Genomic DNA, 23,597 nt, shown 5'->3' on the forward strand with positions numbered 1-23,597 from the left:
AAGTATGGACAACTGAAGACAAAACCCTGCCTTTGGAACCACCGAAAGCCAATGGCCGTTTTGTAGATCGGTAAAAGAAAATAGTCTCTATAAATATTAAAACTTTTAACTTCGGCCAAATATGACCAGAGGCGTACGAAATAGTAAAATCTGGAAAAAAGCAAGGCAGAAAGGAATAAATTTCTAGAAACATCCTTGCAATCTGTGAAACTGCACTACGCCAGTGGCTTTTTCATATATTTGTGAAGTGTTTACTTTCCACTTTAAGTGTTAAAATATTGAAAAAAAGGCCTCTCGAGGGGTAAAAAAATCTATGGAAGTAACCAAGTAAATTTTAAAAAATCTTAACTTCTTTCCAAATAACTCGACGCCAATGACTTTTACGTGGTTCAGCAGTGTATAGAGTTCCCTTAAAGTTCTATAATTTTTAAATTATTTTAACAATAAATAGTTGTCTTTGAGTTATAATTAACTACTTAAATTTACGATAACTTTACTGACCTCGTATCTTGTTTTTTATTCAGTTTTCTATACCGTATGGCTCTAAATTATACCCCCCCCCCCCCTCTCTTATTAACTTTGTAACAAATTATTTTTTTTTTAAATTGAAAAACAGTATTAAGTAGGACAAAAAATATAATACACAGTCTTTGATTACGTACTATTTAACTGAATTGTTATTGCATTTTTTAACAAATATATACCTGTTTTACTCAAAAACTAAATGATAGTTTTCGAATCACCATACACCATTAAATGTAGTTTGGAAAAACCTTTAATTTGAGATGTCACTTGCCCATGTTTCAATTTAAAAAAAAAACGGTTATTTTGCGCTACCGGTGGCATAAGCAACATTTAAAAAATTACCAAATGTCAAAAGATAGTATTTTTTGTCCTATTTAATGCTGCTTTTGAATTAAAAAAAAGAATAATTTGTCGAAAAGTTAAGAGAAGGGGAGGGTTAAGTAAATCACTGGATCTTCCTGCATATTTTATAAGATTTTTTCCAGTTCCTTTTTTCGCTTTTTTTAATGAAACGCTCCAAATTAAATTAAAATAAATTAAAACTTCAATGCAACTGTATGCAATTAATCAATTGATTCGTGCACTTCTCAGCTTCACAATTTTTGTCAAAAAATTGTACCTTAAAATGAAATTCCTTAATGTCAATCTGTTGCAATTTCGGAATACTTCCGTCTTCTTTTTGCGAAATAAGCAAAGGACGAAATTCTTCGTGATAACGGCCACAGCGGCAAATTAAGTCGGAAATGAAATATAAATGTTAAAAGTCAGATGAAATTTGGAGAGAATTTAGACATCTAATCCCTACTTCCGTTTCCGCATGGTGCACTCGTCGGTCCAAATTAAAATTTATCTCTGGAAAGTTCGAGCTTGTAGAAGACTTAAATGTGTATTTAAAAATTAGCTTTAAGAGAGGTTTTGTAACCAGCAGAGAGATTTATCTCTTCCGAAGCAATGTTGTTTGCATTTCTGATTATTCTGATATCGGACTTATTTGACATTATCTTGTTGAAAAGATCAGGTAGATACACGTGAAATAGATCCATCATATTTTTTTCACTTGTGAAGTGCACCTATTCGAGCAAATCGTTTCACGCGTCTCAATTCCAGTAATAATTTCAATGACAAAATTAGATAGTTTTACAAAGTTCGATTACTACATTCCTACAACAGTTCTATAGGGTAATTTGAACGTGGCTATACACGAGCTAATTACCAAATTACCATGGTTATTGGAAATTTGGTGTGACGTGCATTAGTTTGTTTCTTTCCTAATGGAAAATCCTTGTTTGGCAGAGGCATTTGCAATGGATAAATCCATGGGACTTTGCAGGTAATTTGCATGTATTATGGACAAATTAACTGAAACCAAACTTGAAACAATCAAATTCAAATTAGCCTAAAAACAGTTTTTACGTTTTCAATAGGTTGGAGTGTATTTGCATGTTGTTTTGATGGATTTTTCCCCACACAGGCCGCAAAATTCCATTTACCGATTATGAATTACAATGGCTGGAATTTGAGATGATGTGCGTTGGTTCGTATTGGCGTATCGGGGGGATTGTGGATGAGGAATTGATCATTCAGCATTCAATTAACAAAGGGACGAATATTGATTTGTTCATGGAAAGGGTCCAGGTCTGTCACTGATGAACATAGTTTTGCGGACAAATTGATATTGAGAACAACCGAGAAATAAGAACAAACGTTTAGGTCTGAGGTGAACCAATACACAACTGAAAACACACCACAGAGGCTTCAAAAAATCGGCAAAAATTTCGGGAAATTCCAATCAAGCAATTGTGATACAGCTCGCTTATTGGCATGTCACAATGTCTTTAGACTTTAGAATTTTCCTAACTCATCCTATTTATTGTCAACATTTCTGTTCAAAAAAACACCCAGTACACCATTGCTTTGTAGCCGATGAACCACATTCTCTCAAAGAAATCTGGTACACCAGCACAACTATCAAACATAGATAGTGAGTAAGATCGATTGTGAGTAGGTCAGATTGTGAGCGTGTTAGATTGTGAGCGGGTTAGATTGTGAGTGGCTTAGATTGTGAGTACGTTAGGTTGTGATAGAGTTAGATTTGATCGTGCGTTCCGGTCCTTGTCCAGGCCCACAAATTTGGGCTAAGAAATTAGATGCTCTTTACACCGTTTAGAGCTTATCCTATTCCTGAAATAGTGAATTTTTATTCTAAAGTCTACATTCCAACAATGAAGACACTGAGCTTTGATGAGTAAACAATCCTAAACTAAACATCTGTCGATCGTAGTGAGGCAATCAAATGAGATTTATAAACCATTTATGATAAAAACTGGATTGGAATGACTCTGTCAAAAAAAAACTCTGTTTTTGAAAGCATAACATAGCCAAGACTAATTATTTCCTAATTATACCAAACAGATTAGGCCAGAAATGATTAATTATGGTTATCGCACGAGAGTATTGCGCTTAAATTGGCTTTACATTGTTTATCTTCCTTATGTACACGAGACGAACACGATTTTCCCCACGCAAATGCCGTTTTTAATTGTCATAAAATATCTTTGTTTTAGGGCTTTTTATCGGCCTTCGTAAACAAATATCATGAGAGTTTATAAACGAGCGCAAAAGCCCTAAAAGGGTGCGATGATATTGCGGGCAACTGATTTATTTATATTTCTCCTTTGTCACAATTATTGTAGTGCGGGATAGTAGCAGTACTATCCAGGAATATCAAATTTTCTGATATGGATCGATACGTAATACACTCAGTTTCTTACTTAAGTTTTCAAGGAAACATGATCTCGGAAGAGGGGCGTCACGCATACTAAACAGAAGGCCAAAGGAGTTTCCAAACTTTAAGACTTTAAATTGCCTTAAAATTCAATAACTTTTTTTTCCTTTTTATCCTCAGAGGTTGAAATTTGATGAGTGTTTGTCTTCATAACTCTCAATCACTCTAAAACGTAAATTATGGGAAAGAAAACAGACATCAATCATTTAAAGATCAAATACGAAACATTTTTGGGAAATCGAAATGGATTTCACAAACACTTTTAGTGTGTAAACACTTGTTTTATGGGAACTGCTTTTGTGTAATTGAAAAGATTTAACCCATTCGTAAATAGACTATCAGGGAGTGCCAATTGGATTTAGAAGCTTCGGGAATGCTCGTTTTGCGGCAAAATATGGGGAAATGCTGCAGGAAACACAATATGAATATGTGAGAAAACTGTAGAATTTTTAATTTTGAGGAAAGAGACTTCTACCCCAATGAAATTCGTCCTAGACTATAAAGGAGTCATGGTTGTCCTTGAAAAATCATAATGAGCTGTTTCCTAATATTCCAATGGCGGCATCATATTTTTTTATTCTCGATTACTAAAAACATTTTTTCTTAATATTGATTTTTTAAGACCTATAGAATTTTTAATTTGAGAAAATAGACTCCCATTGTTCAGGACTGATTTAAGGTTGTACATAGTGGTTAGATAAGCACTTTAGCATAAGTCGAATTAGTACTGCTGGTTGCATCGCAACCTAGTAGCTTTAATTTAGTGTATCATATTTGATCGCGCACCCAGAGGCGACGCCTATGAACGTTAAGAAATTGGCACCATTTCAGAAGGCCCAGATGTGGGGAATCCTTTGTCCTAATAATGATGGTTCCTCGAACGGGACAACCTTCTCTCAAGTAGCTTTGTTTGCCATAGCACCACGTTTCTAGCGGCGGCAATTAAGAGAACCCTCTTTGTCTACAAGGGTTCTCCTGGAGTACGCCTATGGGTGCCGATCCCTGAAGGTAGAATTTAAGGTTCCAAAGGGGGTTTTTGGCTCTCTCTCTCTACGATTTGACCACACGGCAACTATCCCTTAATCACCAATAATTATTGTTCAAAAGTGTACCCAATTATACCATCCTGAAGTGCAAGGAGAAACGTTTTTTTTCTACAGTCCTTCGATCCTACAGGCAAGGTTTCTCTGAAGTTAAACACCCATGCCATTGGGGTTTGACCTCGAATACATATCGTAGCTTCAAAAAGTATTCATACACTCAAGTGAATCCCATTTATTATTTGCAATTTTCGTAGCTTAAAAATAATTTAAATAATAGAAATTGAATACGTTCCCACAAATAAGGCATCATTACACAGATTTATAAAAAATATAACCAGGAATCTGTCTTTTTGCACCAGGAAAATAAAGGAAATTGTCTTTAGGTATGCCCAAAAAAGTATTCATACGGTATGAAAACCAAACTTTTATGACCCTAAATAGCAATGAAATTTAGTCATTAGTATTTGGTGGCATGCCCTTAGCATCGATTATAACTTGTAAACGACAATGTATTGATTCAATTAAATTATAGGTAATACTTTCAGATAGTTTAAACCATTCGTCTAAAATAGTATTGTGAAGTTGCTCCTGGCTCGAAATCTCTCTTTTTCTTATCTGCCCTTACAAATGTTCCCATAAATGCTCAATCGGATAAATATTAGGGAATTGAGGTGGTGTTTTTAACAAATGAGGTATATTATACCACACGACTCTACAGGGTGTTTTTTTTTTGGTGTACCTACCATTGCTATCTCCGAAACGGTGAGAGTTACAACTTCGATTAAATTAGACTAAATTGGCCCCTTATGCAGCAGATTAAGGAAACCGCTGCAAGGTTGCCACATTTTCAGTAGTTTCTTAGATATTTGAAAAAGTATGAAAATGGTCCAAAACTTCAATCCCTCGTATTTCGTACACTATTTGTGGCAGAAAAGAAGTTTAAATTACAAAGTTTTACAACTTTTTACTCTCTACAAAACGACATATCGAACGTCATTGTACAGCTTTTAGTAACTAAGTAATCGGTATCAACTTCATGATTTTAAATACGGAACGAACCTGGAATTATCATTTCATATTTCGAAAGCGCTTTTTATTCCTGATAGAACCATGTATAATGTGTTTACATTTATTAACGTTTCAACCCGCATAATTCGTCATAAGACTATTTTTTATTTACCTTTTTAAACTACACTACGTACTAGGTCACTATGGAAACGATTTTCTAACAAGTTTGACATTTATTTGTCAAATAAAGTTATTTTTAGGTTTATTTAAACCTAACCGCTGAATAGGAAATAACGGCCCAATATTATGGCCACCTCGTTCTCCCGATATGACTCTAATGGATTTCTCTATTTGGAGAATAATTAAAGACAAAGTTTATAAAACCCCACCAGAAAATATTGACGACTTAAAAAATAAAATTATCTTTGCGTGTCAAAGCATTACACCCAGAACACTTAGAAGCATCCACAAAAAACTAATAAATAATGTACGGTTATGTCTAAGTGCGAATGGGAGACACTTTGAACATTTAGGATAATTATAGGTTAATAAGAAAGAGTATGTAGTGTAGTTTAAAAAGGTAAATAAAAAATAGTCTGATGATGAATTATGCGGGTTGAAACGTTAATAAATGTAAACATATTATACATAGGTCTGTCAGGAATAAAAAGCGCTTTCGAAATATGAAATAAAAATTCCAGGTCCGTATTTAAAATAATGAAGTTGATACCGATTACTTAATTACTAAAAGTTGTACAATGACGTTCGATATATCGTTTTGTAGAGAGTGAAAAGTTGTGAAACTCTGTAATTCAAACTTCTTTTCTGTAACACATAGTATACGAAATACGAGGGATTGAAATTTTGGACCATTTTCATACTTTTTCAAATATCTAGGAAACTACTGATAATGTGGCAACCTTGCAACGGTTTCCTTAATCAGCTCCATAAGGAGCCAATTTAGTCTAATTTAATCGAAGTTGTAACTCTCACCGTTTCGGAGATAGCAATGATAGGCTCACCAAAAAAAAAAACACCCTGTATATTACCCCTTCCCCCCTTCCTTGTTAACTTTTTAACACATTATTATTTTTGGAAAATAGGACAAAAAATATTATCTTTAAGAGCATTAATTATTTTTATTTATTAACATAATTTTAATTTAACAAAAACTTGTTTGTGAGCACAAAATCGAAAATAAACCAATTACCTATTAACAAACATGTTTTTTCATTGTTTACGTACTATTTAACTGAATTTGTTTTACCAAATTTATACCTGTTCATCTTAAAAACTAATTAATAGATTTTGAATTACAATATACCATTAATTATAATTTTAAAAGAGGTTTTCTCTCTGTTAGGTCCAAATTTGGCGCGTGTACGTGGTTGGGTCGATTCACCCTTTTCGATACGATAACCGTGAACTACGTAGATCGTGGACTGGATTGATCGATTATGAAGGACCACCCTGAGTTCGCAGTCTCAGAGACACTGTTTTCGCGTATAAAAGAAACTAAACCTTAACTTAACAAAGGTTTATTGGTAACATTAACAACTATACAATATCGAGAAATGCGTTATTTAAAGAATGTTGACGAGAGTTTAACGCGTACGAGTTCGTGATGAAGTAGCGAGAAAAGAGAGCTTCTTCAGTTTCGCACCCTCCTTAAGTATTGATACGGAGGTGTAACGCCCATAGACGTACCCCCGATAGGGCCCCATTAGCGGCTTCTAGGCTACCTTGTTACGTTAAAGCGTAGCACTTAGAGGCACGATCGCTGGGCTTTTATTGGAGCCCAGCCATTGTATTCGTTTGGCGGTACCTTTAATTTAAATTCGCAATGTTAGTCCGACAAAGAATAGTGCTGGAAATCCCAATCATAAAATAACTTCCCTCAGCCGAAGATGGGTGTTAAGCGCTGGGAATTCCAACAGTATTACCCAATAGCTGGGGTTGTCCATGGGCGTAACATCAGTTTGTTAAACTAACTTTTAATCCGTGATAAAACAATACGTCGCAAGTCCTAACACTCTCTTTTTACCTTTTTTTTTTTAATCGGCAATTTTGTGCTACCAGCGACGTAAGCAACATTTAAAAAATTAGCAAATGTCAAAAGATGGTATTTTTTGTCCTATTTAATGCTGCTTTCGAATTTAAAAAAATATATAATTTATTAAAAAGTTACCAGGAAGGGACAATTTAGAGTCGCATGGTATAGCAGCCACTCTTGAATTAACTTTGATAAATGCTCAAAATCATTATCCTGTTGAAAGTAAAAACTCTTTTCTAGTCTAAGCTTTTCAGCACTACTGTTTAAAATGGTTTCCAGGAGATATTTATACATGAATCTATCCATGTTCCCTTCAATAAAAGTTAAATTACCCACACCATTTGCTGCCATACACCCCCGGACCATCACGTTTCCGCCACCATGTTCTACTGTTGGTTTCAAATTGCGCTTCTTCATTCTTTTCCCTGGTTTTCCCACTTTGTCTGCCACACTGTCCCCGCACCATCAGATCCATATAAATTACATTTGCTCTCATCAGAGAAAATAACTTGTTTCCAGAACTCCACGGACTTTTTTTATACAGGGTTGTCCACTAAGCGCGCGTCGGACGATTACGGCCCTATTTATAGTTTTTTTTGAAAATTCTTTTCACAGTTATGCGTACAACCTTATAAGGTACATTTTAAAAATATTTTCATTTATACAGGGTCCGTCAAAAAAAGGTACAACAAAAAATGTTGTTTTCTTAAATGGAACACCCTAATTATTATTGCATTTTTGGATTCTGCGTTCAATTTTAATACAAATTTATTAACACGTTGACATTCTTAGAATTAATAGTTTTCAAGATATGCGCAATTGAATGTTGAAAGTGACAGTTACTAATGTTTGCAAAATTGCAAATTGTTAACAAACGGAAAGGTATTTGGGAATTCTTCTTTGTCACAATACAATAGAAGATCCGTATTTTAGTATGGTATCAAGCCTTACTTAACACTTTCTACAGGGCGTCCACAAAAATAAAGCCAACTTGAACATCGAAAAATGGTCAAAACTTAAAAATTTCAAATGGGACTCTACTATTGTTTTGATGTATTATAAAACTACATCGAAAAGGAACCCATGTTTACATTTAATTACCTGCACTAAAGTTGCATAGTTTTTGGGTAATTTTGTTTTACAAGTTTATGCATGGGCTGTACATCCCTAATTCTAATTTATAATGTGAATATGATGGACGTATCTATGGAAACAGACAAATGGAGATAATACGAACAAAACTCCATTGCTACCAGTAGGTGACATAAGCCAAAAAATTCATATAAAAATAAACAAGAAACAATAAATGCTTTATTTTGAAAAATAATTTTAAGAAAATAACTTTTTTTTCTTAACTCTGTATAAAAATTTTTTTTCTCAGGTTGGTGGCTATTTATTAACACATAATTAATGTATCATATGTTCAAACTGTCTACCATTTTGTTGCAAACACATATTCATTCTCTCTGTTAAGGATCTATTTACATTTTGTAACATTAACACACTAACTGAATTGAATGCTTCTCTTATTCTTTCTTTCATGTTTGCTACTGTAGTTGGAGGTGTTCTGTAGATCAGATTTTTAACATATCCCCATAAAAAAAATCCAATTTCGTCAGATCTGGTGACCTGGGGGGCCATGAAACAGGTCCCCCCTCGTCTTCCAATCCAACGCCCTGGAAATTTTTGATTTAAAGTATTTCGGACTCCAATGCTGAAATGAGCAGGCGCCCCATCTAACTGGAACCACATCTTTCTTGGTATTATCTCCATTTGTCTGTTTCCATAGATACGTCCATCATATTCACATTATAAATTAGAATTAGGGATGTACAGCCCATGCATAAACTTGTAAAACAAAATTACCCAAAAACTATGCAACTTTAGTGCAGGTAATTAAATGTAAACATGGGTTCCTTTTCGATGTAGTTTTATAATACATCAAAACAATAGTAGAGTCCCATTTGAAATTTTTAAGTTTTGACCATTTTTCGATGTTCAAGTTGGCTTTATTTTTGTGGACGCCCTGTAGAAAGTGTTAAGTAAGGCTTGATACCATACTAAAATACGGATCTTCTATTGTATTGTGACAAAGAAGAATTCCCAAATACCTTTCCGTTTGTTAACAATTTGCAATTTTGCAAACATTAGTAACTGTCACTTTCAACATTCAATTGCGCATATCTTGAAAACTATTAATTCTAAGAATGTCAACGTGTTAATAAATTTGTATTAAAATTGAACGCAGAATCCAAAAATGCAATAATAATTAGGGTGTTCCATTTAAGAAAACAACATTTTTTGTTGTACCTTTTTTTGACGGACCCTGTATAAATGAAAATATTTTTAAAATGTACCTTATAAGGTTGTACGCATAACTGTGAAAAGAATTTTCAAAAAAAACTATAAATAGGGCCGTAATCGTCCGACGCGCGCTTAGTGGACAACCCTGTATATTCAAGAGCGAACACCATACGTTTCTTCCTGTTGACTTTATTTATCCAGGGTCTCTTGGCTGATCTCCCATGGAATCCCATTCTCCTAATATGATATACTAACATCCTAATCTGTATAATGGTCTCTGGGTGAATTTTTTGTCCAGTTGTCTGCTTTAATCGTCAAGCGAGATAAGATGCGCTTACATTGGGATTCTTTTTAATCTGCTGTAGCATAAAACTGTCATTTTGTTACGTTATTTTTAGTGGCCTTCCAAAATGTCTTAAATTATTCACAGGTCTTGTTGATTTGTATTTCTGTATGATGTACTGGAGAGTAGCATAACTTATCTCAACATATTCTGCTATTCTTCTATAAGATTTTCCTTCCTGATGATATTTCATTACTGACTTTTTGCCATCTTCGCTAATTTCTTTCCCTCTCCGCCCCATAACTATTATTTTTAACTTTACTTTGCTCTAACTTGTGTTAAAGCGAACTAGTGAAAGCTTATCGCAAATAAATGGAATTGGTAAATAGCAAATTTGGCAAAAAAAACAAAATATCAGTGTATGAACACTTTTTTGGGCATACCTAAAAACATTTTTTCTTATTTTCCTTATACAAAAAGACATTTCGTTTTCTAGTTGCATTTTTCATAAATATGTTTAATGTGTAATGCCATATTTGTGCAACTATATTACATATTTATTATTTCTATTATTTTTAAGTGACGAAAATTGCAAATAAATAGGATTCGCCTGGGTGTGTTAATACTTATTTGACCTACTGCATAAACGAGTCATGGTTTACTTGAAAAATAATAACGGGCTGTTTACTAACAATCCAGTGGCTGCACCAAATATAGATTTTTTCGTTTTAGAAATCAGACATCTTCGCCAATGGACCTTGTTCTAGAATATAAAGAAAACATAGGCATACTTGAAAACTAACTGCGAATCGTTCACTAATATTCCAGTGGCGGCATTGGATTACTTTCTCGGTTCTAAAAAAATTACTAAACACATTTAATTCTCGGAAAGTAAATGTTACTGAAATCTTGAAAATCAGGGGCGTTTCTAAAGGGGCTGAAAAATGTAAACCACTATTTCTTCTGGATTTTAATACATATTTTCAAAAACTTACTTAATCTTTGAAATGTCACTAAACTTCGCGGTTTTAAGGAAAAAACTGATGATGCTACTAAAATTCCCACATATACACGTTAACGAAATGTAACAAATCAGGAGCGTCCCTAAAGTTTAGCCATTTCTTGTTCTCTTGATGCGACACTGACAGACCCCATTTAGAGGCTCGAAATGACTATTCAATCTAAGATGCCATAAATAAAAAATTTAGTATAAAATAATATGTCATGGCACTCCCCAAAGGGGGGGCCGGAAAATTGAATAAAATCCACTAACATTATATTCCAGGGGGAAGTTTTTATATTTCAATAAATTTTTCCATGAGCAACAAGAGAAAATCGAGGTTTTCATCGCTAAATGTAACGAAAACTTTACTTCAACTCGACAAACTCCTTCTCTAATGCTTAATCCATAGGTAACTTAAATTGAGACAAATAGCGCTCTTTAATTTAATGGAAAAACAGATTTGCAACGACATCTTATTCCTTATTTAACTCCACCAACATCACAGTAATTAATTCAAATTAAAATTCTCCATTTCAGCAATGAAACAACGCCATGACCTCGAAACTCATGGATAGCAATCCATCACCATCCAACAATACCACTCATCTCTTCCCAGAAACTTTCGGTGTCCAACAGGCCGCTCTAGTGATCCTCCTCAGCATCGTCATTGTGATAGTGGTGATCGGGAACACTCTTGTGATCGCCGCCGTGATCACTACCAGACGGTTGAGAACCGTAACTAATTGTTTCGTCATGTCTTTGGCCGTTGCCGATTGGTTGGTTGGCATTTTTGTGATGCCGCCAGCAGTGGCGTATCTCATCGTTGGTAAGTATCATATAACATAAATCGCAGGTGGAGTTTTATCCAGAAGAAGGTTCCGTTTTATTTGATTGATGGTGATAAAAGCGCAGCAGAAAAACGAACGTCAAGTGGATCAGAGATAAGACGTTATAAGGCTCTGATGTGAGAGATGTAAGCTATTTCCTTTTTATGGAAGGATATCTCCGCTTTCTGGGGATTAGGGAGAGAGTGGGGATGTCGCTTCCCTTAAATCCAATCAGCCTTTTTACCCTTGCGAGACACGCGAAAATACTCTTGTGTTTCACCTTGCCACGTACAAGCTCCATTATTCCAAAGGGCACAACAAAGACGGCATTAAAAATGCATTAGCGTTTTTTTTATCTGCGAAGTTACTCCTTAATAAACGAGCCCATTCTACAAGGTGACAAAAAAAGTAGAATATTTCATGATATCTGAGCTTTTCTGGATGTTCTGATACACTGAAGAGTTGACGAATTGCATAATTAATTATATTAGGTTCTTGGGAATTGGGATGGATCCTTTGCGACATATGGGTGTCCCTCGATATTCTTCTCTGCACAGCCTCCATCCTCAGCCTATGTGCCATCAGCGTCGATCGCTATTTAGCTGTAACTCAGCCTCTGAGCTACTCCAAGAAGAGAAGATCCAAGAGATTAGCTTTTGGGATGATCCTTATAGTTTGGGTCAGTTCGGCCCTGATAACTGCCCCACCCATGTTCGGATGGTAAGAGCTTCAACTTACCCAGTTCTTCACTTATTTTCTCAATTTCATCAAATGTTTTCCTGTTGGTAAAGTTTACTGGGCCTTCAGGTACTTAAAATGAATTTTTTGCAGGTACGAGTCTGGAAGGCATAATCAGAAAACTTGCAGATACAATAAAAATACCGGTTACGTCATCTATTCGGCCATGGGCTCGTTTTTCATCCCCATGGTGGTAATGCTATACGTTTACGTCCGGATATCATGCGTTATAGCTCAGAGGCATGACCAGTTGAGCCACATCAATACATCTTTCACCAAAGTATGTATAGGCACTATGTGGTCATAACAACAATTTATTAAATTAATCCAGAAAAGCAAACACAATGGGCTAACCATTGAGGAATCGGATCTAGAAAGAATCTCAGGGGAAACTGAAGAGGGCTGCCAAAGGTAATTTTGGTTGGAAAAGAGAGATTGTAGAGTTGCTAAAAGGATATTTAGTGTCCGGTCCTCCAGTCTGAGAAACAGCTACCAGAACAGCGTTCTTCCAGAGACCCCCAGGCCTTCTACTACTAGATTGTTAAAGGCTAACACCTCTTATTCCTTCCAGGAGCATCGGCCATTAACTCCAGTAAAGAGTCTCAATAATTTTAGGTAAGAATCAAATTTATTTGGGCCAGTACATATCTTAAAGATTAGTTTTCTTGTAGCCCAGATTTCAGCAAAAAAAGTAAATTTTTATTTTAAAAAATGTTTATTTTAAAAATTTAAAGATGTGATGAAGGTCAAAATTCAAGGTTACTTGGTCTCTGACATTTAAGTTAAATTTTTCGATTGAATTAAAAATCAGTGTTTCAACCTCTCAAATATTACGACACGAATTTTTCCTTCACCATTATGTCAAGAAATCCGCTGCATTGTCGGATTTATTATCTACAATGTGATCTATTTGTTTTGAGGTCAGTCCGTAAACAGTTTATTAATTCTACAATTTAGCCCGAATTGTTTTTTAATTATAGAACTTGATAAACTGCACATTTTCAGCAAAAATGGCCTGGTTGATATCCAAGGCCTACTATGACAATTCCTAGAAGCAAAATTTTAATAAATCATATTAACGATTTTTTAAGAAAAAATCTATGAACGCCAATGGATTAAGTACCCTTCAGAACAAGCTTGTAGAAAATTTTATTGAAAAATTTTAAGTAATAACGATTTCGTAGATGAATTAAAAATGCACACGAGGTACTTGTTTATTTTCAAAACTTCATAGCTGAATATGGAAAACAATTGATGTGTTTATATTAACTGTCAAACGAATAAAGTATAAATCGATATTAGAACTTATTTGTACTTAACACAAGTTAAATTATTAATCGTTACAATTATAGAAAATTTAAGTGTAAGAAAAAAAACAAAAATTGTTCATCCTGTTGGCGACAACGTGCGCTCGGCAGCAGAAGCTACGGAAGAATTCAACATCAAACATCCTGATGATAGACGAATGATAGTCGAAGTACTGTGCAGCGCATAAATAATATATTTGATGAAACTAGATCGGTTTTCAAAAATTTGCTTGAAACGAGGCAAAATGGGCGTCGTGGACTTTTTCAAAATAATAACCTTTTAACGACAATCCCCAACATAGTATTAGAACGGCTAGTTTAGATCTTAATATACCCAGAGAAAGTATAAAAAGATGCCTGAGACAAAACAAAATAGAAGCTTTTAAGCCGAAATTTTTCCATACGTTGGAACCAAGAGATGAAGAAAAAAGATGAGAATTTTGCTATTGACTGCAAGGAGAGTATCTAAACAATAGTAACTTTTTAAACGAAATTTTATTCACCGACGAAGCCACCTTTACCTCAAATAGGGTGGTGTCGAATCAAAATTGTCATCACTGGTCAGTTCAAAATCCAGAATTCATCATAAATGCAAGGAGACAATATTCTCAAAATATTAACGTTTGGTGTGGAATATTATGCGATAGAATAATTGGTCCCTTTTTCTTTGACGGTAATTAGAATGCGGTTGGATTTTTTAATTTCCTTAAAAATTAATTTAGGAATGCATTAGATGATTTACCATTATACCGCCTTAAGTTTAAATTACAGTTAGATGCTAGTCCTATTCATAATGCTTGTTTGATAAGAATCTGGCTAAATGAAAATTTCGAAAACTGTTAGAGAGGGCGAAACAGTCCTTTCTGTGAGTGACCAATGAGATCTCCAGACTTAACCTCGTTAGATTTTTTCTTTGGGGTTTACTTAAAGAAAAAGTGTATAAGCCAAGACCCCAAAATTTACAAGAACGACAAGCTAAAATAATCTGCACTCGTGTGGAAATTACAACACAGCAAATACGAAATATAATTTTAAATATACGCAAAAGGAATAACAAGTGCATTGTAGAAAATGGTGGCTTAGTAGAAATAACAAAAATTTAGTTGTTTCTTGTGATGAAATTTTCATTTTTTTTTGTTTTATTTGTTCTGTGTAAGCACAAGATCATAACTAAGTTGTTATAAACTATGAATTTTTGAAAATAAACAAGTACCTCGTGTGCCTTTTTAATTCTTCTACGAAATCGTTATTACTTAAAATGTTTCAATAAAATTTTGTACAGGCCTGTTTTGAAAAGTGCTCAATACAGTGACGTCCACAGATTTTTTCTTAAAAAATCACTCATATGATTTATTAAAATTTTGTTTCTAGAAACTGTCATAGTAGGCCTTGGATATCAACCAGATCATTTTTGCTGAAAATGTACAATTTATCAAGCTCTATAATTTAAAAAAATCCAAGTAAAATCACACAATTAATAAACTTTTTACAAACTGACCTCAAAACAAATGGGTCACATTGTATGTGTACTTTTACGAATATTACAAATTTAAAGAAAAAAAATATATTCCACCATATTGTCATGAATTCCACTGGGTTTAAAAATATACAGGGTCCTGCAATAGTGCGTCAGGCTTCCTTAGCCTCTACAAGAATAAAGTTAACAATTTTTTTCTTTTGCAGAATTACACAACACATAACGGCGTATTTCCAGAAATGATTTTCTAATGTACAGAGTGACCCCAAAAAGTGTGACGACATACAACTTCGTTATTTTAAATGGAACCCTCCAATTTTTTTGCCATTTTCGGATTTCTCGTTAAATTTTAAAGTCAGTTTATGTGAGGTATACCATCTTTAAAATTTACCGTTTCCGAGTTATTTGTAAAAATTTGAAAAATTTGACAACTGCAAGGTTTCACAGAAATCGGTATTGTGCGCTAACCGCTGTGAATGTCGGAATCAATTTTCTGGAGCTTAAAGAGGACCTATTAAGGTAAGTTTTGACGTATTTTGATTTTTTAAAAATCCTCTACAACCACTGAAATAGGTCTCCGAAGTTGCATGACTTCTAACCTCAATAACTTGCTTATTTCAAATAGAATGCCTCAGTTTTCTCGATGGCATTGTGTTCAGAATTCAAAAATCTACAACTTTTGTTAACATTGCCCTATGTTTAAAACCAGCCACTTCGGAGTTCTCGAAAATTGCCACGTTTTTTGACCTCTAAGTGTTTTGATAGTCATAACTCCTAAGATCTCTAATTTTTCTCTTCAACTTTTTAAATAAAAAAATAATTACTATTACTAATGACTACTACTGCTAACTAATTTTACATTCACATTAAATTAAAGTACATAACTTCACAATTATTAGCTTAACAATTTCATCTTAAAAGATATTCAAAATGTTTTCCACCTTGTTCAAGACATTTGTTGATTCTAACATGAAAGGATCTATCCACGTTTTAGAGCACTGCAGGTGTAATTGTGACAAAGGCGTGAATAAACAATAAAAAAAAACAACCATAAACTGCAAATTGTGATAAGCATACTTCATCAGCTAGAGAAGATCTTAGGAGTTATGACTATCAAAACACTTAGAGGTCAAAAAACGTGGCAATTTTCGAGAACTCCGAAATGGCTGGTTTTAAACATAGGGCAATGTTAACAAAAGTTGTAGATTTTTGAATTCTGAACACAATGCCATCGAGAAAACTGAGGCATTCTATTTGAAATAAGCAAGTTATTGAGGTTAGAAGTCATGCAACTTCGGAGACCTATTTCAGTGGTTGTAGAGGATTTTTAAAAAATCAAAATACGTCAAAACTTACCTTAATAGGTCCTCTTTAAGCTCCAGAAAATTGATTCCGACATTCACAGCGGTTAGCGCACAATACCGATTTCTGTGAAACCTTGCAGTTGTCAAATTTTTCAAATTTTTACAAATAACTCGGAAACGGTAAATTTTAAAGATGGTATACCTCACATAAACTGACTTTAAAATTTAACGAGAAATCCGAAAATGGCAAAAAAATTGGAGGGTTCCATTTAAAATAACGAAGTTGTATGTCGTCACACTTTTTGGGGTCACTCTGTACATTAGAAAATCATTTCTGGAAATACGCCGTTATGTGTTGTGTAATTCTGCAAAAGAAAAAAATTGTTAACTTTATTCTTGTAGAGGCTAAGGAAGCCTGACGCACTATTGCAGGACCCTGTATACAGTACATCTCGCGTTACTAGTGATATGAAGTGTATGTTTTTACACATTCACCGCTATGGCCAGGCTGAAATCTGCAATATTGTCAACTTGCTTTTAAAATGTCCATTTTATTATATTTTTATTCGCTAGTCTAATAATTGGCAGTAGATAAAATTATTTTAAAATTTCAATAATGAGTGAAGAAAATATAATTCTATAAATTTAAAAAAACATCGCAAATACGATATCGACAATCATATGTATTAATTTTTTTAAAATAAAGTAATACAGAAGTTACAAAAACATTACAGAACTCGTCCTGACCATACCAATAAACATGCAGTACGACAACTGAGCCCCACTATGTTTACTTCATTCTTTGTATCCTATAAATATAGATGCGCAGAAACATATAATCCTTTATATTACTTACCTATAATATAATATTATATATGTGTAATACTTATATTAAACTTTCCCCCACGGTTATGTACAGGGTATTTCAGAATTATACGGCACTATTTGAGTTATGTATTCTCTGGTGCAAAATAAGGAAAAAAGTTGCATAAGCATGTGTCCGATCTCGATCGGTAACAGTTATAGGATGTTAAAAGAAATTGGGTTTTTATTTTATTGTGCTTCATATACTGCAGATAGAGTTTTCAAATTTTATATGCGTATTAGGTAATAAGAGCTGCTTAATACAAGTGTAGGTTGCCTGTAATTACTATACAAGATAGTATATTTTCTGAGATCTTGGTACATAAAATCCTTTAGAAAAATTTGGCTGTACGCCACTGGTGCATGTTAATATTTTTCTTAAGATCTTCAATCTATTACCTAAATTTGATGTCTCTTGATTTTTGGTTGAGTTTCGTTTAATTTCCTCATAAGTTTATTTATTTATAAATAAATTAATTCAATCAAATGTACAGATCCCAAGATGCTTCAGAATTGCATGGCACTATTTGAAATACTATGTATTTTCTAGTACAAAATAAAGAAGAAAATTTATAAAACCATGTCTTAAATCAATTTATTATCGAGATAATGGGGCATAAATACTGTACTGTTTAATAAATATTTTTATATATAAATTATATAATAGATTGAAGATTTTAAGAAAAATATTAGCACACACCAGTGACGTACGGCCAAATTTTTCTAAAGGATTTTATGTACCAAGACCCTGTATAATAGTTAGAGGCAATTTACACTCGTATTAAACAACACCTATTACCTAATACGCATATAAAATTTGAAAGATCTAACTGCAGTAAATGAAGTACAGTAAAATAAAAACCCAATTTTTTCTTAACTTTTAACATCCTGTAACTCCGCTACCGATCGAGATCGGATACATGCTTATATGAATTTTTTTCCTTATTTTGTACCAGAGAATATGTAGCTCAAATAGTACCGTACAATTCTGAAACACCCTGTATAATCAAAAATCGTATTTGGCTTTCTCATAAAATGGATGACGACAATGTTCAACTGTCAATTGTTATTTCATGGCTTTTAGCATTGAGTTGGCTATGTAAACTTACCGTTAGTTAGAGCTGTCACTGTCACTGTCAAAGCAAATTTGGATTTAAATCTGGAGAAATGTAAACAGTTCTTTACGTTTGTTTAATTCCTTTAAAAAATCCGAATTAAATTAATCTTTAAATCTTAAACTTCCTGAACAAGTCAAAAAATGAACGTCAACACTCCAAGGAGGAAACGACACAAACCCAACGGTCAGTACAACAATTAGAGGTCAAGTAGGAGCACAACAAAACAACACTCAATAGGCTCAATGTCTTTTTAAGCCCTAATTTTGAGGGCCAGAAGCCTCTTTCCATTGAAATTTAACCCGGTTGGCATTATCTTTATTTACAACTCTCGTAAATTTTAGTTTTAGTGACGGAGGATTCCTTTTACGAAGTAAATGCAGAGATTTGTAAGGTTATTCAGTTAAAAAAATATTTAGGGGATTTAATTGACCAGACATTCGATTCATCTATTGTGTCTTCTTACTTAAGTAATGTACACATAGAACCTCAGAAGCAACACTTGCCCACAGTACCAGAAGTCAATGAGAAACTACCAAAAGAAGTAAATTATCTAGCAAAGAAATATGTAAGGAAAAAATCTATTTGCTGTTTAGGATCATTGATTGTAATGGAATTTTAGGGTATTGTTGCTAGCGAATCTAAGCGGCAATTGCAATTGCTTACTGTCTTGGAAAAAATGGAGCAGTGTCCCATTTCGAGTGCTATAGATCAGATATAGTGTGTGGATTTTTGTGGTTTTAATAAATAATGTTGACTTGTACATATAGTTTATTTTATTACATACAAGATGTTCCATATAATAACAACATTGCAGTATTTCCACTAAGTGTGGGTTAACTTGAGTAAGGGTAGATCCCCAGGCAATCAATTTTTCTCTGGCCAATAAATTTAGACTTTACATTGGCGATCAGACATTTTTATTCTACTATATATTGGGAATATCTTTTCTTAACAATTGTACTTCCATACATCAATATCTCTGAATTTCCTAAACATATCCAATTCCAGGAGCCAGAAGCATCAGATTAAATATTAAACAATTTATTTGATCTCCACCCCTTTAACAAAGTCCAGGGGCATTTCGCCAAGAACTAAGTAATTATTACAATACTACAAACAATTTCAGATCTTCATTGCCAGCTAAGCCTACGCTAGAAGGGCATCAGCCTCATGTGGACTTCATCATGCTAAAATATGAGCCTGCCAGCAGAGTTTCTTCTTTCAGACGAGAATCTAAAACTGCACAGACCCTCAGTATAGTCATGGGTAAAGTACTATGCTTCATCCCTCGAGGAGGACTATATATTCTTCGTTCCAGGCGGCTTTATTCTCTGCTGGCTGCCCTTCTTCATTTGCTATTTACTAACGCCTTTCATCCAGCAAAACGACGTCAACAAGCTAATTATGCAGTACTTGACGTGGTTGGGTTGGATTAATTCTGCTATCAACCCCTTTATTTACGCCTTCTACAGTCCAGATTTCAGGATAGCATTTTGGCGATTAACGATTAATCATTTTAAGAAAGGGGTGCAGGACCGCACTGAGAAGTTCATGGAAGCACAACAAAAACGTCCGGAAATGGGATAGTGGGGTTAGATGTGGTTTAGACACGATTTTCACGGTTTCAAAGGAAGTGTGTTGCTTTCGCCATCGCGTGTGCACGAATGAAGAAGTCGTTCTTTGTGAGAGTGATGGACGAATAATTCCCAGTTTATCTGTATATGTTTCTCAAACAAATTGTTATTGAACTGTGTAAACATGAATAAATAAGACTTCATGCTTTTTGGCTTTGTCTGTAGGAAAAGCTGTTCTGTTGGAATGGGAGGCTAAAATCCTCTTATTGCTTGTATCAAATCTTATAGCCTTTATTGTATTGCGAATTTCGTGCAAAAAATCTTTGATTTTGTGATAATAAAGACATTGTTGATAAAAACTCTATAAACGACCTTTTTCTTGTATTATGCGACAGCTATTTCTGGCTATTTAGATGGAAATCTCGTTTATTTACCATATACTTAGGTAAACGTATATTAAATTAGTATGCATACGGTAATTAACAAATGGGAACATGGGGTAAGTGGACACTTGCACGAATGGTCGAGGCATTGTCGATATGTCTTTAGTGATTCGAATTTAGTTGATATACAAGATGGTCCATAATTAATGGTTTTTGCATAAAACTGAGTTTCTGGGAGGTTTGTCGTATGACGAATTCGTTTATTTTGGAAATTTTAATGAAAGATTAAAAGGGCGCTGCTGAGGACGGTATGTCTCCTGGATTTAAAAGGTCATAATTTTTTTTATGCCATGTTGTATAGACGTTTGAGCAACAACAATTTTTATTCAGAAAGACTAAGAGAATGCGTAAAGAGAATCATTTATACATGTAGGAACTTCTCAGAAATTTAAAAGAAAATTATTTTCATTCGCCATATTAGCAAGACACCGAAACGGTAGAATAACAATTATTCATCATTGTCGCTGAACTGCCGGTACCATTTGAGGAAAATGTTGTAGAAACTAAAGATTTTTGCGAAACAAACAGCATGATATCGCATAGGAAAAATTGCATTATTAATTGCTTCATATACCTAGTAATAATTACTAATAATATACAGAGGGTTCCATTTGAAAAAACACACTATAGACGCTTTTACTGTCTACCCGTAAGACCATTAATTTTGAGCCACACTATACAAGACAGAACATTCTTATTTACATGCGGCAAATTGATGGACCTTTCACAAATAATATTCCAAATTTTGTTCCCCTGTGAATTCATATCACGTTATAGCAGAGGTTTTGTTAAAGGCCTCACTTTGAACAAAAAATAAGAAAATTAAATAATATTTCGAAAACTGCTAGAGATACATAGGTATAGGAAGTTAAATGCAGAAACTATTGGAACGAAATATAGAACCCAAAAATTACAAAATATGCAGGGTATTCCTTTTAAAATATCTGAGATACTAGTACTTTCTGATAGAACTGGCAACGCTGTATTACTGAAAATATTTTAAATCGATAGAGCAAGTTCATTTATCTACTTATGCAAATTTTCAGAAAAATCGTGATATCCGCCTTCCGGAAACGTCTAACCTACCATCGACCATGAATCACTCAGTATGTGGCAAGGTAGTGTGCGTTTAATTGCTCATAGACTTTAGAACATGTGTACAGAATTTTCAAATATCGTTAATTATGACTCTTTTATTATTTCTCTTTCGAGTTATATTTTTCCAAAAAGGTAGATTTAAAAAAATATCTTTATATATCGAAGAGAAGCGATGATATATTTAAATTGTAAACGGGAGGGAGTTAAATCCTTTAAAAGAGTTTGAATATCTTTCTAGCAAGTCCACTAACGGTCATTTACTTACCAGATATTGAAACTGAAATAAAAGAGATAACAATTATTAGAGTTGAAAATCGAAGATCACTGAGCCGCGCTGAAAATTATGATCGAGATGAATGAAGGAAAAATGAGGTGACTTTGGAGCAACAAGATGATAAACAAGTAAAAAATGATGATCGATTACAATTTCCGAATTGAATGTGAATAGTACAGTGGCTCGAATGCCGGATAGTGGCGCAGATAACAAATTAAGTTTTATGATGTTATAAAACGCGTTCAATTCTTTGCGTAAAGAAAATGATATTAAAATACTTTTAGTAGATTAACCCTTAACTGGTATCGTAATTTTCCATTACGTAACTGGTATTCTGGGGTCGAATGTGACCCCACTTTGTGACAGGTTTAAATTAGACTTCATAAAAAATAAAATCTTAAATTAATAAAACTAGACAATATATCGATATATGTGTTCAACAAAAGTATGGAAAAAGTATTTATAAAAAAATGGAAATATATATAAAATACAAATATAACAAACAAGCAACAAAAAATGCCATTCTTAATTAAATGGTGCTCACAACAAACTATGAAATTTCAATCAGAACTTTTCTTTATTTTTATTTCGTATAATCATCGTTGGAATCCCTGAAATAAAAAATATTGCAATTATATGGCACATAAAATAAATAACTATGTCGTTGTATATCGTACATTTTTGTTGTGTCGCATGAGATGCAGATAATTTTTTGAATGGAATGTTGTTTGCAAACAGCCTTGTTACATTTGAAGCATTTTGCAGCATACTTTGTGTCTTTGGAGCGTAGACAAAAAGCACATCTCATTCGTTTGGCTGGATTTGGAGCTACATTCTCTTGGACAGGAATAGTAATGTCCAACACTTTCGCAATGGTTGCTTTTAGTTCCCAGGCAAGTTATGTAATCCGAGACGTTCATGTAGGTGTTGGTTTATTAGATGTTCTCCTAATTCAATGTTGAATATTCTTCGAGTTTTTTTATCATCTTGATGGGCTGCTTTATGAAGAACATAAGAATTAACTCGAGAAATATTTAGCAAAGCGTAGAATATGGTTAGAGGCCATCTACGACTTCTCCTGTTGGCGGAATAACTTGCACATTCTTGATCCAAACTATCAACACCGGTTTTTGTAGAATTATAAAATTCAATAATTTCGGGTTTTCCTGTTGTTTCGTTTACAGTATTGGTATGGTGCATAGAAGAGAGCATGATTACATTTCTATTCTTTTTTGGCACAACAAACGATACCAATGTTTGATCAGCAGTGAACCCAAATACTGACGAATTTACTACTCGTTTCTTGCTGGTCGTCTTTGCTGGTTGAAATTCTAATGGTATTTCCCTTTTGTTTTTCCTCATGGTTTCCACATATGTTAGACGTCGAGCTTTTAGTTCATCAACCAATTGAATTGAAATAAACCAATTGTCGCCAGTAACATTACGATTGGCGTTATTTATAGGTGCAACAAGTTGTAAAACATCTAGAACGGGAATAGATAGTTTCTTTGAGTTTCTTCTTTGAGTATTCTTGCCTGTATACAGGGTGATTCACATAACTGTTTCATT

The 23,597-nt window shown here is 33.9% G+C and overlaps 2 protein-coding genes across 6 annotated transcripts in view; both read left to right on the forward strand.

The window, feature by feature from the left end:
• The window catches only part of TyrR (Tyramine receptor), a 41,595-nt gene extending 21,023 nt beyond the window's left edge, over positions 1-20,572 (forward strand). The window contains exons 1-8 of one of the 3 annotated variants that reach the window (XM_066390298.1): positions 1,604-1,855; positions 11,542-11,830; positions 12,323-12,551; positions 12,663-12,849; positions 12,901-12,980; positions 13,032-13,184; positions 19,766-19,905; positions 19,958-20,572. In XM_066390298.1, coding sequence (XP_066246395.1) covers positions 11,557-11,830; positions 12,323-12,551; positions 12,663-12,849; positions 12,901-12,980; positions 13,032-13,184; positions 19,766-19,905; positions 19,958-20,226 — 1,332 coding nt within the window. In that variant the 5' untranslated portion in view covers positions 1,604-1,855; positions 11,542-11,556 and the 3' untranslated portion in view covers positions 20,227-20,572. Of the gene's footprint in view, positions 1-1,603; positions 1,856-2,669; positions 3,576-11,541; positions 11,831-12,322; positions 12,552-12,662; positions 12,850-12,900; positions 12,981-13,031; positions 13,185-19,765; positions 19,906-19,957 lie in introns of those variants that run through there. The other 2 variants (XM_066390297.1, XM_066390299.1) reach the window with 2 other exon arrangements.
• LOC136409028 (uncharacterized) overlaps positions 18,661-23,597 on the forward strand; it is a 74,040-nt gene continuing 69,103 nt past the window's right edge. Inside the window, exons 1-3 of one of the 3 annotated variants that reach the window (XM_066390303.1) lie at positions 18,661-18,822; positions 18,981-19,204; positions 19,259-19,396. In XM_066390303.1, the coding sequence (XP_066246400.1) occupies positions 18,780-18,822; positions 18,981-19,204; positions 19,259-19,357 (366 nt within the window). In that variant the 5' untranslated portion in view covers positions 18,661-18,779 and the 3' untranslated portion in view covers positions 19,358-19,396. Of the gene's footprint in view, positions 18,823-18,980; positions 19,205-19,258; positions 19,400-23,597 lie in introns of those variants that run through there. The other 2 variants (XM_066390304.1, XM_066390306.1) reach the window with 2 other exon arrangements.

Source organism: Euwallacea similis, chromosome 5 (genome assembly GCF_039881205.1).
Source record: "Euwallacea similis isolate ESF13 chromosome 5, ESF131.1, whole genome shotgun sequence".
Lineage (NCBI taxonomy): Eukaryota > Metazoa > Arthropoda > Insecta > Coleoptera > Curculionidae > Euwallacea > Euwallacea similis.